The sequence below is a fragment of the Macrobrachium nipponense genome, chromosome 1 (assembly GCF_015104395.2).
Source record: "Macrobrachium nipponense isolate FS-2020 chromosome 1, ASM1510439v2, whole genome shotgun sequence".
NCBI lineage: Eukaryota > Metazoa > Arthropoda > Malacostraca > Decapoda > Palaemonidae > Macrobrachium > Macrobrachium nipponense.
Genome location: NC_087200.1, coordinates 106,024,800 through 106,040,329, shown reverse-complemented (window position 1 = coordinate 106,040,329; position 15,530 = coordinate 106,024,800). Strand labels below are relative to the sequence as shown.

Genomic DNA, 15,530 nt, shown 5'->3' with positions numbered 1-15,530 from the left:
AACCATACAAACCTGGAGTCCTTTACTTAGGATAGATTGCAGCTCAGCTAAAACTACCGGCTAATACATTCTTTTATATACCGAGGTAGTAACTACTGGGCCGGTAGTTACCTGCCTGGCAGTGGGGAAGCACCGCCTCCCCACCAGCTCACTGAGTCATCACTTTGATTACAGCCATGGCTTTGATGATACCCCTGCATCAAGGGGGTGGATGTTTGGCGGGACCATATAAGTAAAGGACTCCAGGTTTGTATGGTCAGGGAAAAATACATTTTACTTTCAAAAACATCATTTGTTCCTACACCATATACAAACCTTCCGTCCTTTAATTAGGAGACTTATCCTATGGTAGGGATGGAAGTCCTGTCTCGCTGGCTGAGAATGGAACCCGGGATGCCAGGACCCGGGCTTATAGCTCTGGGTCGTGAATCCTTCATCCCACAAGCCATGGTAAATGTGACCTGATGGCTGATGGCCTGGGTATCAAAGGCTTGAGCGTAGAACTCGCTCTGGCAACCAAAACCAGGCTATATAATTATAACGGGTTTGTTGGGTTGCAGCACACTCCCCCTCAGAAAGGTGGAGACTGACTTCTGTGTGTCTACAGAAAAAACACTAGTCGGACATGGAATGCTTACCAGTATCGAAATCGGTGCTGGAGAACAGGTTTCCATGTAGTGGCCCCAAGTAAGGGGAAAAGGTGAAAAGAAAATAGGCCAGTCATACTCTCACATTCACCCCCAGCCTAATATGGAACCTCGATTCTCGATTCGATACTTCCGACCTCTGAGGGTACGGAGGCAGCTGAACCACTTGCTGAGCGGCTAACACAGGACCAAGGTCAGTTGTGTCGAGGTAGCTGTGGGTACAGTCTCTAAGGCAGAACCTGGTGAAGGTGGAAGGGCGAGACCATGTGCCAGCTTCCATCACCTGGGTAACAGAGAGGTTCTTTTTGAAGGCAAGAGATGTGCTCATTCCACGCACGTCATGAGCCTTCACTTGACTGATACCAGCAAGTGGAGAAGAGGGAGGGGAGAGGGTATGGCAAATCACCTCTTGAATCCAATGTGAAATGGTATTCCTCGTAACCCTCTTCTTTGACGGGCCCGTACTTACAAAATGTTGTAAGGTGGGTCAAGTAGAGCTGGTCTGTTGGAAATAGTGCCTCAGTGTTCTCAGAAGACAGAGAAGTAGCTCATATGGGTCTTCGGCTACTGTCCTCAGGATCATAACCTGGGACGAAGAAAACCAAGAATCAACCTGGGCTGGATTCTGGGTTTTCACAACAAACTCAGGGACGAAGCTGAAGCAGGCATTGGTCCAGCGCTCAGTATGAGCGACACTATAAGCTAGGCCATGAAGCTTGCTGACTTGCTTGGAGGAAGCAAGAGAGAGAAGAAAAACCGTTTTCAGGGTGAGATCCCTAACAGATGCCAGGGATAACAGTTTACATGGAGCTCTCTTCAGAGACCTGAGGAAAGCAAAGATGTCCCAGGGAGGAGGCTTTGCCAATACCGGATGCAATCCTGCTCAAAGCTTTGTATGAGCATAGAGAGTTCCTCCGAGGAAGAGATAGATTCCCTTCAGTTTGAGGACTTGGCTCAAGGCCGAGCGATAGCCTTTTACCGTTGAGACTGAAAGGAGTAAGAAGTCGGCAATCAAGGGGATAGTGGCTCCGAGAGAACAGCCTCTTCAATGACACCAACCACTGAAGATCGCCCACTTGGTCTGATAGACAGACGTTGAGGACTTCCTGAGGTATCCTGACATTACTGTTGCAGCCTTTCGCAAAAAGCCTTTCGCTGTGAGGAGCTGCTGGATAACCTCCACGCAGGAAGATGTAAAAAGCTCACCGCATTGTGGAAGATCCTCATATGTGGTTGGCATAAGTCGGGGAATGGTGGAAGCACTCTCGGAGTCTCTAACAGCAGAAGTAGAAGGTCCGGGTACCATTCTACGTGAGGCCATTTCGGCGCTACTAACATCATGGACAGGGATTGAACACCTGCCTGATCAGGCAAAATGGCGGAAAAGCATAGACGTCTAGGCCATCCCAGGGGTGCTGGAATGCGTCCTCGAACGCCACCACCAGATCTGGAACTGGAGAGCAGTAAATCGGTAACTTCCAATTTAAGAGCGGTGGTGAACAGGTCTATCATTGGGGAACCCCACAAAGTCAAGACTTTGTTCGCTATCCGAGGAGTCAAAGACCATTTGTAGCCAACGATCTGTGTCCTCCTGCTCAGATTGTCTGCTACGATGTTCTGTTTGCCTGGAATGAACCGAGCTGTCAACCCTACCGAGTTGAGAGCTGCCCATTTGTGAATCTGCACTGCTAATTGGCACAGCTGCAGAGACACGGTACCACCTTGATGGTTCACGTATGCCACTACTGTGGTGTTGTCACTCATCAGCGCAGCCGAGTGACCTGTAAGAAGAGAGCTGAAGTGCTGGAGTGCCAGGAGGCAACTCAAAGTTCCAGCACGTTGATATGATCTCGACGTTCCTGGTCGAACCATAGGCCCGAAGCCAGGTGTTGCAGTAGGTGCGCGCCCCATCCTTCTTTGGATGCGTCAGTAACAGGAGCAGATCGGATAGACGAGACTGGAGAGGGGAGCCCCTCAACAGGTTCACGTCGTCCAGCCACCACTCAAGATCGGAGTGCACGTTCTCCTCCACTTGGACTAGTTTGTGGGGAGAATCGTGACTTTGCGACGAATGATTCTTCAGACCCACTGAAAGGATCGAAGGTGCATCCGACCATTTGGAACAAGGCGTTCCAGCGAGGCCAGATGTCCCAGCAACTGTTGCCACTGATGTGCTGGCAGCTGGGACTGTTGAAGGAAGGGCAGAGCAAAACTTTGGAAGTGTTCCAGTCTTACCAGTGATGGAAAGTCTTTCCCTGCAATGATGTCGAGAATCATACCAAGATACACCAGTTGTTAAGAGGGCTCTAGAGAGGATTTCTTGCAGTTCACCATGATCCCCAGATCGTGACAAAACGCCAGAACCCTGTCTCGGTGGAGATGAGCAGTTCCATCGAGGGCGCCAGTATCAGCCAATCATCTGGGTAATGCAATAGACGAATGCCCATGTTGACACCAGAGTGAAGACTTGTGGAGCTGTGGAGCTGTGGAGAGATCAAAACATAGGACCTTGAATTGGAACACTCTGTCCACTACAACATAATGAAGAAACTTCCTGGACAACGGATGGATTGGGATCAGGAAGTATGCATCTTTTAGGTCGATCATCACTATGTAATCCAGAGGACAAATGGCCTGTCTGACTGCTGGGGGTCTCCATCCTGAATGGGGTTTGCTGAAAGAACTCGTTCAGGGCTGAGAGGTCGATGACCGGTCTCCAGCCTCCAGACACCTTCTTTACAAGAAAGAGTCGACTGAAGAAGCCTATAGACTCGTCTAGGACCTCCTTGAGAGCATCGTTCCCCAGCATGTCCTGGACTTCCGCCTGAAGGGCGAGATCCTTCGTTGATCCCTGACGATAGGATGATGATGTCTTCGGGGGTCGAATCAGAGGAGGGAGAGAGTTGATGAACGGGATGCAATACCTGTGTTGGAGGACAGTCAGCATCCAATCCTCCGCCTCATGGTAATGCCACCTCGTCCATCTGGCTTGCAGGCATCCCCCTACAGGTGGTAGAGTGGGGGGAGTGCCCTCCTCACTGGTCGTGGCGGACTCTCTTCCTCTTGCCGCGTTTGCCTCGCCCTCAACCACCCCTGGTCATAAAGGCCTGCTGACCTCTCTGCCGCCGAGTGGTGGAGGCAGTGGGAAAGGGATCAGCCCTGGCAGGAGGGTGGGAAACCCTCCTAGATGGAGAGCCAGGGCAATGTCGAGCAGAAACAGCAGAGGGTTGGGACCGATGGAAGGATGCTGCGGGGTGCAGCAAAGAATCCTGGCTTGCTCTCCTGAAGTTTCCGATCACCAAGTTTACATCCGAAGATGGAAAGAGGGTGGATCCCTGAAGCGAGGCACTCCTCAGGTCAGTCGCATCCTGAGGGTCCACAGCTCGATCAAGCCTTGTTGAGCGGCGTCCCTGCACTTCAGCACCAGGTTGGCCCAGAGGTTGGCAAGCTGGTGGACTAAGAACTCCATAGCCTTACCTCCTGACAAAACATTGTCATGGAGCTGACGGGCCATGTCCGCTTGCTTGTCAGGCTGCTGCGGAGTCTCAGAGGTGGCAAGAAAGCCCACCATGCCCCCCCAAAAGTCCAACCATGAAGCTGCTTGCAACGCCACATCAAGGTTTGTTCGAGCTGCGACATCTCCTGGGAAGAGAGTGTCAAGGTTCTGTGTTGCAGTGTCTAGAGTGAAACTCCAGGTGTCAATGATTTTATTGTTGGGTTTATGGGGAAGGGTGAAGGTTCAGCCTCTTGGGCCACATAGTACTTCCTCTGCTTCTGGAAAGCAGAGGGGAGTAGCTTACTGGACAGAGATGTCCGCAGTGAGTCCTTCCACGCTGAAACTTGTCTATTGACCTTGGTCAGAGCCATCCTTGTCAGGGATGACAAGGGCAGCTCATACCGGGACCGAGCACCCCAAGGGGTGCAACAAAAAAGGTTGACTGGCGATGTATGGCCTTTCAGAGAAGTAGTTGGGAGCTTCTCCTAGGCTGTTTACCTTCCAGATGAGACCGATGATCTCACAGAAGGTGGTTTTAGCTGCTGCATCTTCTGGAACAGCTGGAGCAGCTGGTTCCGGAAGGTAGCAAGCTGAATCGTCGGTTGCCTCATGAAAATCATCCTTCCTCTGCATTGACGCACCCAGGCATGAATGAGAGGGGTCTAGTCTTGAAGAAGAAGGCAGAGTCTCTGGTTCATGAAGGGTGGGAGAAGGTCCAGGAGCTGAGGCCCCCAGAGCCACAGGAGCCCTTGGAGGCTCGGAATCATAAGAGCGATTCTTCGCTACATTCAACAGGTCCTTATTCCCCCGTCAGACAGCCTCTTGCAAGAAGGGGGAAGGTGGAGTTGGAGGACGCCTATCTGTTTCTGGCGAAGCTGGAGGAGAGAGGGGAGACGGAGCCCTCTTCGCAAGCACTGTTGGAGCCCTGTCAAGAGGATCTCGGCTGGGTTCAAACTCGATGGGAGAGATATGATATTTCTCTACAAGGGAACAAGCCCTTGGAGATCAAGAACCTCGAGAGGATGGAGGTCTGGACTCGTAAGGAGGAGTCACAGTATGCCTTTGCTTCCAGAGCGCCTCTTGCCTGACATTAAGCAGTTAAGCACTCATGGCAGCTTAGGGATAGTAAATCCCCTTAACTGCTCTCCCAACTTCCAAAGAGGAATCGGAAGGGGGGCTGGAAGGTCATATGAAGGAGAAGGAGCCTGCCTGTGGCCTTGTTCTCGAGGGAGAGCCGGGGAACGACGATCTCTGATCAAAGGTGAAAGCCTACAAGGCTGCCTTTTGGAAGGCTGGGTTGCAGCTTTACGAGGATCCCGAGGTGGAGGTGGGACCTCCGGAGAATGAGCAGACGATGGAAGTTCCGAGGACGGGTACTCCGACTCAGAAGTCTCTGTTTTCTGTGTAGAAACCTTGTAAAAAACAGAGGAAAAAGGTTTTACAGGTGCATGTGTATCTGCAGGAGCAAGAGCACATGTCAACACGGGCGCGCACACAGGTTCTGAACGCACATAAGTGTGTGCAGGCGAATGACACGCAAATTTGAGAGCGGGAGAATGCTTAGAGCCACGCGTTACAACAAGCTGGAGAGCGTTGACGCTCTACAGGTGAAATAGCACGCCTGTTGCGTATGTAGCCGAAGAAGAGCGCGTCTGGGGCATGATACTGGAGACCGAGAATGCCTGCTGAAGTGTTTAGAAAAACGCTCTGGTGATGCGCACGGGCAGTAGCACGTCTCGGTTAGCGCTTACTCTGTTGCTGAGGCAGCGGTGAAGCAGCTCGTTGGGTAACACGCATTACAGGTGAGTGCTGTCTAAAAGATGCATGCGCAATCACACGTGCTGTTGGAGCACGCTGTCCAGGAGTAACACAGCACGCAAATGAATGGTGCTCATCAGGAAGTAGTTCTCGCTGCAGTGTAGAAGGTGGGAGAGTGTTGGTGTGTTGTCCCAGAGAGGGAAAGACAGTTTCTCTGCGACCTCTCTATAATGAAGGCTCCTGTGTGCGTGCCGAAGCATCACGCATTGCAGGGGAGCGTTCAATTAGCGAAGCATCGTGCATTGCGGAGGAGAGTAAATCCAACAAATGCTCCTTTGTGCATGTCATAGCATCACGCATTGCAGAGGAGAGTAAATCCAAGAATGCTCCTTTGTGCGTTCTGTAGCATCGCACAAAGCCGAGGAGCTTACGCATGAAGGTCTGGTAGTTCTCGAAGGAGAGCGTGCATTAGCATGTCTCTGAGAGGAGTCTTTACTACTTCTCTGAGTCACTGTTGGCTCTTGAAGAAGGCGTGTCAGGAGGAGTCCGAGGACCTCGTCCAGGAAGAAGGCAAAGCTGTAGGGCCTGCATCCCCGAGGGTGAGCAGACAGGAGGACGGACCTGGTCAGCGTCGAAAAGAGCCTCCGCAGGGGAGGGCTCTGGAGGCTGCGCCACAAAGGGAAGGGCATCTTCCTTAACAGCACGGGAGGATGGGGCTGACCCCTCCAAGGAGACTATGGGGGAAGACGCAGCCCCAGAGGAAAGTGCCAACAAAAGTCTCTCCTTCGATGGCAGGCCAGGAAGTCCTAACGAAGGCCACAAAACACAAAAGGCGTCGTCAACACGTACTGAAAAACAAGTCTCATCCTTAGAGGGGCCAGACCTTCCCGTTTCACCAAGGGAAACGAGCAAGTCTCGCTCTTTCAAAGGCTGGCCAAGAGTTAAATTGTTGCTTTTATGCGCTTCACTCCTGGAGGAATGAGACGCCGAAGGTCCCGAAGGACTCCCCGACGAGGAAGCAGAGGGTCTGGGTCATTTAGTCTTCCAGGAAGAATTCGAAGGCGAAGAATCCCTTTTCTTCTTCTTACTTCGCTGCCGGTGATACTCAACCCACTGGGCAGGTGACCAGGTACGACACTCCTCACAGGGGGATTCCGATGTACAGGAATGCCCCCTGCAAGAAGGGCAAAGGGAGTGAGGGTCTCTATCAATCCTGCTCATGAAAGTCCCACACCTACGGCCCGGGACACCAGGGCAGGAACGCATAACCATATTGTCAGCCATAATCGCATTCAGCTAGAAAAAGAAAAAGAATGTTATGAAAGATTTCAGCAAGCCAGCGAGAGAGAAAGAGAGCGGTCTTTCCTCATTGCTGGCTGTAATCAAAGTGACAACTCAGTGAGCTTGTGGGGAGGCAGTGCTTCCCCGCCACCGGGCAGGTAACTACCAGCCCGGTAGTTACTACCTCGGTATATAAAAGAATGTATTAGCTGGTAGTTTCTGCCGAGCTGCAATCTATCCTAAGTAAAGGACGGAAGGTTTGTATATGGTGTAAGAAGAAAGGCAGTTTCAAGTGTCTTTCTAGGGGTTTCAACTATTTGCAGGGGGGGTCTGGTACCCATCCCCCACAAATACATGGGGAACACTATACCTTGTAATAATTCACCTAGTACAGTAAAACCTCAGTTTTTGTATGCCTCTCTTTTTGTACTTTACAGTTTTCATAAACTTTTTTCTCCAAAATTTTGTTTTTGTTATCGTTCGTTTCCACAGTTTCTGTACACTCAGAAATGCTAATTTCGGGGACCAGAGCAAAACCAGGCCCTGCATCAAGCATCCAAGCAAAGCATCTTATCTTCTTTCGAGACCCATTCTGCTTTTGTGTTCAATGTTTCTGTGCTTTTTTCATTTGAATGCAACTGCTAAATAAGCCATCATACGGCCAAAGAAAGTTCCAAGTGCTGCCCTTCTGTAAAAAGGGCGAGAAAAACTATAGAATTTAAGAAAGCACTTGTAGCAAAGTGTTGGAGGAAGTTGCAAGCTGACTTCAGTGAGAAAATACCTACAACAAGAGCTGCTGTTAGTAAATTTAAGGCCAACAGAGACTGATTTCAAAACTTCAGAAAACAAATGGGCATACATAATGTGCCTATTTCCAGGGATTAAGGACATATTTGCAAAGTGGAATGATGTAGAAAAATTTTGTGGAGAATTATCATCCAAATAATAAAGTTGTACTGCGTGTCTCCAATGACAATGCTGTGTTTAACTTTAGGCAAATTTTAAAGAAATGCCAGAAATAAATGTCTCTGGACAGTTTTATTGTGCAACAGGGGTCAGTAAGTCTCAGGCCAAAAACTGTGCAACAGGGGTCAGTAACTCTCAAGCCAGTCCTAGTGCCAGTAATAAACAAAGAGGAAATAACCTAAGATAGTGTCAGTACTAAACGAAGAGAAGTAACCCCAGATAGGTCCTTGATACCGAAAGTCCTTCTAGAGGGAGATTCCCCTTACAACAATAACCTCTCCTCCCTCTCCACTCCTCTCCATCTTCCATACCCTAAAAAGTGTTTTCCATAAAGGTAAAATTGCATTTTAATCATTTACTCATTTCATAGTCATTTATGTTTATTTCTCACTGTTTTCTGTATGTAACATGGTGTTTATTCATTATAAAATGTATTTTTTGTTCATATTTTTGGGGGTCTGGAACATATTAATTTTATTTACATTATTTCTTAAGAGAATTACTGTTTCAGTTTTCGCACATTTCGGACTTCATGGGTCGTTCTGAAACAGATTCTGTACGAAAACAGAGGTTCCAATGTAATTTACTAATTTATATTTTCATATATTTATCTATTAATTAATTTATATTTTTTTATTTTCTAATAGCTGTTCTCTTTTTTCTGTATTTCCTATTACCTTCTGTAACTTCTTTTAAATGGACACCATATTCTTTGGAAGCTTGAATTTCAACTCAATGGCCTCTGTAGCTTGTTCCATATAACCAGCACGAGAAGAGCCTTTATTAGGCTCAGAGGTCTGGATAAACTAATCCTTTACAGTATAATAATAATCTCATATAAAAAGGGATTTATCTTCTAAATTATAGGACAAAATTGAATGATGACCCTTCATAGCAAAACAAAAGGAGCCTTTTAACATTCCTTGAGTAAATGAAGAAACCAGCTAAGATGAGAAAAGAGGCTGCAAGTGAACAAGAACTGGTGTTATGACTTTAAAGTCCTGAAGAATGATGTGAGTATGCAAAGGGCCAGCTGGACTTGGGAAAGAGCTTAGCTACTGGAATGGACTAAAGAGTGGCAATGCAGGCCCTGGCTTTGCCTGGGTGATGAAAGGAACTTGCAAGCATAGGGTGGCCGGGGATTAGAACCAACTGAATTAGGGAAGATAAGCCTCCTGGCAAGGTTTCAGATTAACTCTTGGGCAGGGAATGCCTTACCAGACAGCACGGACAAGCCCACTTGGCAGTGGAATCTTGCAAATGAAGCACTACAACTGAAGATAAAGAGGCAAGTTTGTGTAATAACAAGGTCAAAGAAAACACATAGAGGGTAGAGAAGCTGCAGAGTACACCAAAGCAGACGAGTACAGGCAATCCCCGGTTAATGGTGGGGGTTCCGTTCCTGGCCAAGCTATGATAACCAAAAATCATTGTTAACTGGAACATCACGATAATTATGGTAATAAATGGAATTTATGACGCCATAAGCGCCGATAAACTAAACCTCTTACCAACGCCAGTAAACTGTTTACCAACAGCAATAAACCACTTACCAATACCTAAAATCACTTACCAGCACCAAAAATCTGGTTAACATCACTAACTAAGCACACAACACTGAAACACCATTAACCGATGCCACCAGTAAGCGGGGTTTGCATGAAAGGAGAAGCGGAAATTACATAGTTAAGAACACTATTCATTGAGTATATATTCCCAATAGAATACACCTCAGTTGATAAGTACACAGGGGATGGGTAAACAGCAGTTATAAGATACAACATGACAGGGTGCAAGGGGGCTGCTGAGCACATGGGGTAATCAAGGTGCACAAGAACAGCAGAGTACATAAGAACAGTCAAGATGGAAACACACACACACACACACACACACACAAGCAGACTGGAACAAAGGAGTAATTTTCTTAATAGCAGTCAGAAAAGAGGCATCCAATCAAATGATCTCCAACAAAAAGTGGGCAGAATTGCAGATGGCAGGAGATGAATAGGAGCAACAAATGTGGAGATGGAAAGAGCATACAATAAGGCAGCCGGGTGTTCCCTTCCAGGTGCAATGGGAAGATTATCCAGTTAGGAAGACATCCATGGAGCCAAAGCTTTGTTAGCTAAGAAGATTACAAAGGGCAAGACTGGAGATGAATGACATCTCTTAAGTTGAGCACTCTTAACAGGAGGCAGTTGCATTGTGGAGGCATTCTCACACAAGACCAAGACTTAACAATCACGACTCATGTGCTACAGCACTGGATGAATAATTATTCATTTATTCACCTCTAAGCACAAAGGCAATAGAACTGGAAGGCAGCCAACACACAGGAGAGGACTGCTAAAGTTAACACTGTTAGCACTTACAGAAGGGGAAATGCAAGTGCAAGGTCTTGTCCAATGACAAAAATGAGCTATAACTGTATGTGTCATTCTTAACCACACAAGTATGCTGAGGCATAACTAGATAAAATATACCTCCTACTATTACCACAATGGAGAAGTATACCAATCACAGTAAAAATTACAAAATTACATCACACTAGGCAAGCAAAAATCATGCAGTAATGAACAGCTGGGAGAGAAATGAAGAACTAAAGGTAACAGTTACTGTGTATTGTACAAAATGTGTACAATACACAATTACTGTTTACTGTACTCTTTAAACAAACCACATTAATTGTGGTTTACTTACAGAGTAAACAAACCACCTTTAGGGAAAATAACAAAAGAGCAAAACTTACTCAACATAGCTCCCCTGTTAACCCAATGCAAAATGAACAAACTAAGCAAAGCTTCAATACCGACTCAAAAGGACTCGCATGAATTATGAGCTTATACTTATAAACTGACAAAACAAAATACGTGCCATAGTAATGTAGTGTTGGCAAGAATGCCATCAATTGAAAAGCAACAATAAGATGCTTAGTGAAAAATGAACTCAATGCCAAGACTTACATAACAAAGTGAAGCCAAGAAATTAACAAATGCTTGTGCACCAACATTAATGAAAGGTACACCAGAATAACAGGAAAAGCAATGATAATCCAGGGAAGTGAAGCACTACAACTAACTCTGAAGATGTATGGAGGACTGATGACTTCCAATCCTTCCAGGCCAGTGAGGCACATGCCAGTCAATGACCAGCAAAGTGAATTTTTTCTTGTTGTAAGATATCCCAAGTTGGTGTGACTAAAGCCATCATACAGAATAAGATACTTCTAATTAATGGTTTCATAAGAATGGTTTTACCTTTATACTTTAAAAGTACTGTACACATGTATACTATTACTTAATTATTACTCATCTGATGAGGAGTTTTCTTCAGCAACATGACTGCAAGGAATTCAGTGAAATTAGTATGATTATCTCAGGAATTAAGTAGAATTAGACATTAAAAAACAATCAATTTTTTTTAGGTTTCACATGATTTTGAATTTTTGGAAATTTAAAGCCATTCAACCATGAGGACACTCCCCCCCCCCCCTTTTTTTTTTACAACAGAAACAAAGGAAAGTTACAAAAGTTAGTTTGCAGTGGTAGTTATCATAACTAAATAGAGTTTGTCACCTTGCATTTTTTTTAAACAAAACCTTATTTCTGGATGTCTTAAAGCATGAGCATCATTTGTAATTCCACTTAATCATGGGTATCATTTGAAACAGTCTCTGGGAGCAATTACAGTAATGTGATGTACATGAAACAGCTAACAGGTAAGCCACATTGATCATACACTAATTACACCATTGACATTAATAGCAATGAAGAACAGCATCTGCACAGACTCCATACAAAAAGTGGCCACTTCAATGATGAGCATCATGGCACACAAACAGCAGAAAAAATGCCCAAACCAGACAAACAAGATTGGTTCTTTTTAACAACACAAACAAAAACATGGAAAGAATATCCCTTAAAAATTATGACCAAATTCTATATCACTGACATGAATCTCACCTTTATTGCTTGTGCAATATACTTCTCACAGCCGTAACGCTTAGCAGTGTCAATGTGACGATAATCGCAACTTTTTAGAGCATAAACCACCGCTTCATGATTATAACCACCATCATGAGATGTTCCTGGAATTAACAATTTTTTTGAGAAAATGAAAAAATGACACTGCCCTAACCATCTGCATAAAATGTACAAAATTAAAGTACTAACTAGTCCTGTAATAGTATGCAACTTGAATCAATTACAAAGACACAAGTACAGTGAAAAATACACACCTTTACATAATTTGCCTCATTAATACAAACTATTTTTTCTTACAGTATTGGCTGAAATGGTCCATTACTAGTTAAGAGCAATCACATCTAATGAAAATGTTCCTATCATCCTCACTGGTGAGAATCCTACATTTGAGGAAGCCCCTTTACTATTCAATATTACATACTATGTCATATTGGCCTCAGCAAACTGAAATTGGTACGGGAAGCACAAGGGGTTTGAATTTGTGCACTGTCATAAAACACAGTAAATATCTAAAAAAGAAAATCATTCTTTTTTAATACAAACCTACTTCCTTACTTTACATTAAGCCTTAGTGCATTCATGCAGTCATCCAGACAACACAAAAGCAGCCTCTCAGTCCTACCTGGCTGCTTTAGGATTCAGGTTCTAAAGTGTCTCTGGTGGCTAACTATGGCTTTCTTTGTATCATCTGATCCTTATAACATCTAACCTTCTAACAAGGGTTCAGTCAGCAAATATAGGCACAAGTCTCTCAAAAGGGCAAAAATCTGAAAAGCAGGTTGAGTGAGTATGGCAAGAAGTACAATTACAAAGAGGGTATGTATAGTGTGCTGCTCAATAACAAATTGGGAGGTGTGAGATGCACATTTGATGAGACATCAATTGTATATAGTACTTGAAAGTTTAAGGGTTACTGACAGAAAAGGACTAAGACCACTACCTCCATAATGCTGTACAGGACTAAGACCACTACCTCCATAATGCTGTACATGTCACTGTTACCAGGAGCTGTGTAAACCAGTAATAAGAGGTGTAAGACTAAAAAATAGGTATTGTACTGATTGCAAAGGTTGAGCGCATAGGTGGCTGGCTTGACTGATTAGAGATAAACTCTGAGGGAAGGCAGAGACAAGTACATCACTAGTAGTATAGTAGAAGCAGTAGGAGCAACTAGTAAAAGAGTCAAGTCTGAAGCTGCACTAGTATGAATCAGAACAAAAGGCACAGGAGCACTATCAAATATCATAGTGCCTCAAGATACAAAATTAATCCGTTCCAAACCAGCCTTCGTAACCTGATTTTTTTTGTATCTAGAACTACGTTTTACATGTAAATTGCCTAATTCATTCCAAGCTCTACAAAAACACCACAGTAAATTTTATAATAAAGCTAAATTGACCAGTAAACAATGAAATACAACAATTTGGACCATTTAATATATAACCTAACTATGATCACCTGTAAATAAAGTGTATTAGTGTACAGGGTACAAGAAATACTGTACATACACATACATACATGTAGTAAAATGTGGAACCTTACCTTTCGTGTGAGGCGATCTGCGAAAGTGGCGACAGAGGAGGAGGAAAAATTGCAGAAAACATGAACACTTAGCTTTATGAAACTCATTAAAAAATCACAGAAAACATTAACACTAAACTTTACGAAAAACATTAACAAATAACAGAAAACATAACACTTAACTTTCCAAAAAACTTAAAATTAATTTTTTTTTGCCTTTTTCTGGTTTTTACATTTTTTTTTTTTTACTTTTTTATACTTTACGTTTGTTTTTCAATTTCAATTTCTTCACCACTTTCAATTTTCTGTTTTTTCATATCACTTGGATCTTCCTGTTTGCTTACTACTAAAGGCCTCTTTAAAAAATAACTATCCAAGGAAGACTGCTTCTGCCTGCTTTTCAAAATGTTCCAGAAATGACTCAGGCAAACATCATCGAACTGCGCAAGCATACGACCTGTGTAAGCCTTTTCAGGGCGTCTCTTTTCTACAAATGATTGCACTTTATGAAAAGCAGCTAGAGCATCCTTAATTTCTGCCGTTGTCATAGGGTCGTCCTCCTCCTCCTCGCCGCTGCTAGAGAACTCTTCTTAAACGACGTTATGTTGCGTGGCCTCAAACTCCTTCAGGTCATCTGTTGTAAGCTCCTCTTGGTGCTCCTCGAGAAGGTCATTGATATCGTCCTCGTTGACAACCAGCCCCATGGTCTTGCCGAGTGCAACGATCACGTCAAGATCTGGTTGCAAAACAGTTTCAGGATCGTCAACTGTTTCTGAATCTGCATCAGCTTCGCCCATGTTGAATCCCTCGAAGTCTCGGGTGGATACAGCATCAGGCCAGAGTTTCCTCCACAGAGAATCCAAGGTTCGCCTCGAAACCTACTGCCAAGCTTGATTGATGAGTCGGATGCATATGACGACATCGAAATGCTCTTTCCAAAATTCACGCAAGGTGAGGTTTGTGGTATCGGTGATGGAGAAACATCTCTTGAAAAGATGTTTTGTATACAGCTTCTTGAAGTTTGATATCACTTGCTGGTCCATGGGCTGGAGAGAGGGGTTGTGTTAGGAAGAAGGTAAAGAACCTTGATTAAAGAATACTTTGCTAGGATATCTTCCTCGAGGCCAGGAGGGTGAGCAGGGGCATTGTCCAACAACAGCAGACATTTCAGGGGGAGGCGCTTCTCTTCCAAGAATATCTTCACTGTCGGGCCAAAACACAGATTTACCCACTCGGTGAACAAGTCTCGTTACCCAGGCTTTAACATTAGCCCTCCATATCACCGGAAGCTTCTACTTTAGCACTTTGTGAGCCTTGAAGCCTCGAGGAGTCTCCGAATGATACACAAGTAGGGGTTTCACCTTACAATCCCCACTGGCGTTGGAGCAAAGTGCGAGCGTAAGCCTGTCTTTCATAGGCTTGTGCACAGGTAGCTTCTTCTCTTCCTCTGTGATGTACGCCTGACAAGGCTTTTTTTTCCAAAAAAGGCCAGTCTCATCACAGTTGGAGACTTGCTGAGAACTGTAGCCTTCCTTGATCGTCATCTCGTCAAACGTCTTAATAAAGGCTTCGGCCGCTTTCGTGTCCAAGCTGGCAGCCTCCCCATGCCACACCACCGAATGGATGCCAGTCCGTTTACGGAATTTATCAAAACACCCCCAAGAAGCCTTGAAGTCTGGGGTTGCCGTCGATAACCCTTCTCCTCCGTCGTCTTAGGCCTGGGCAATCAGATCACCATAAATAACGCTGGCCTTCTGGCAGATTGCCATCTCGGTTATCGCATCGCCAACAATTTCTTTGTCTTTAATACATACAATAAGCAGCCTCTCCATCTCATCATGCACGTGGCTCCTCTTGTTGGACAAAATAGTGATGCCC

The 15,530-nt window shown here is 45.1% G+C and overlaps 1 protein-coding gene across 4 annotated transcripts in view; it reads right to left on the bottom strand.

Moving 5' to 3' along the window:
• LOC135219528 (uncharacterized oxidoreductase ZK1290.5-like) overlaps positions 1-15,530 on the bottom strand; it is a 334,332-nt gene that overhangs the window by 266,621 nt on the left and 52,181 nt on the right. For all 4 annotated transcript variants that reach the window (XM_064256366.1, XM_064256363.1, XM_064256364.1 and 1 more), the window contains exon 2: positions 12,111-12,235. In XM_064256366.1, the coding sequence (XP_064112436.1) occupies positions 12,111-12,235 (125 nt within the window). The remainder of the gene's footprint in view (positions 1-12,110; positions 12,236-15,530) is intronic.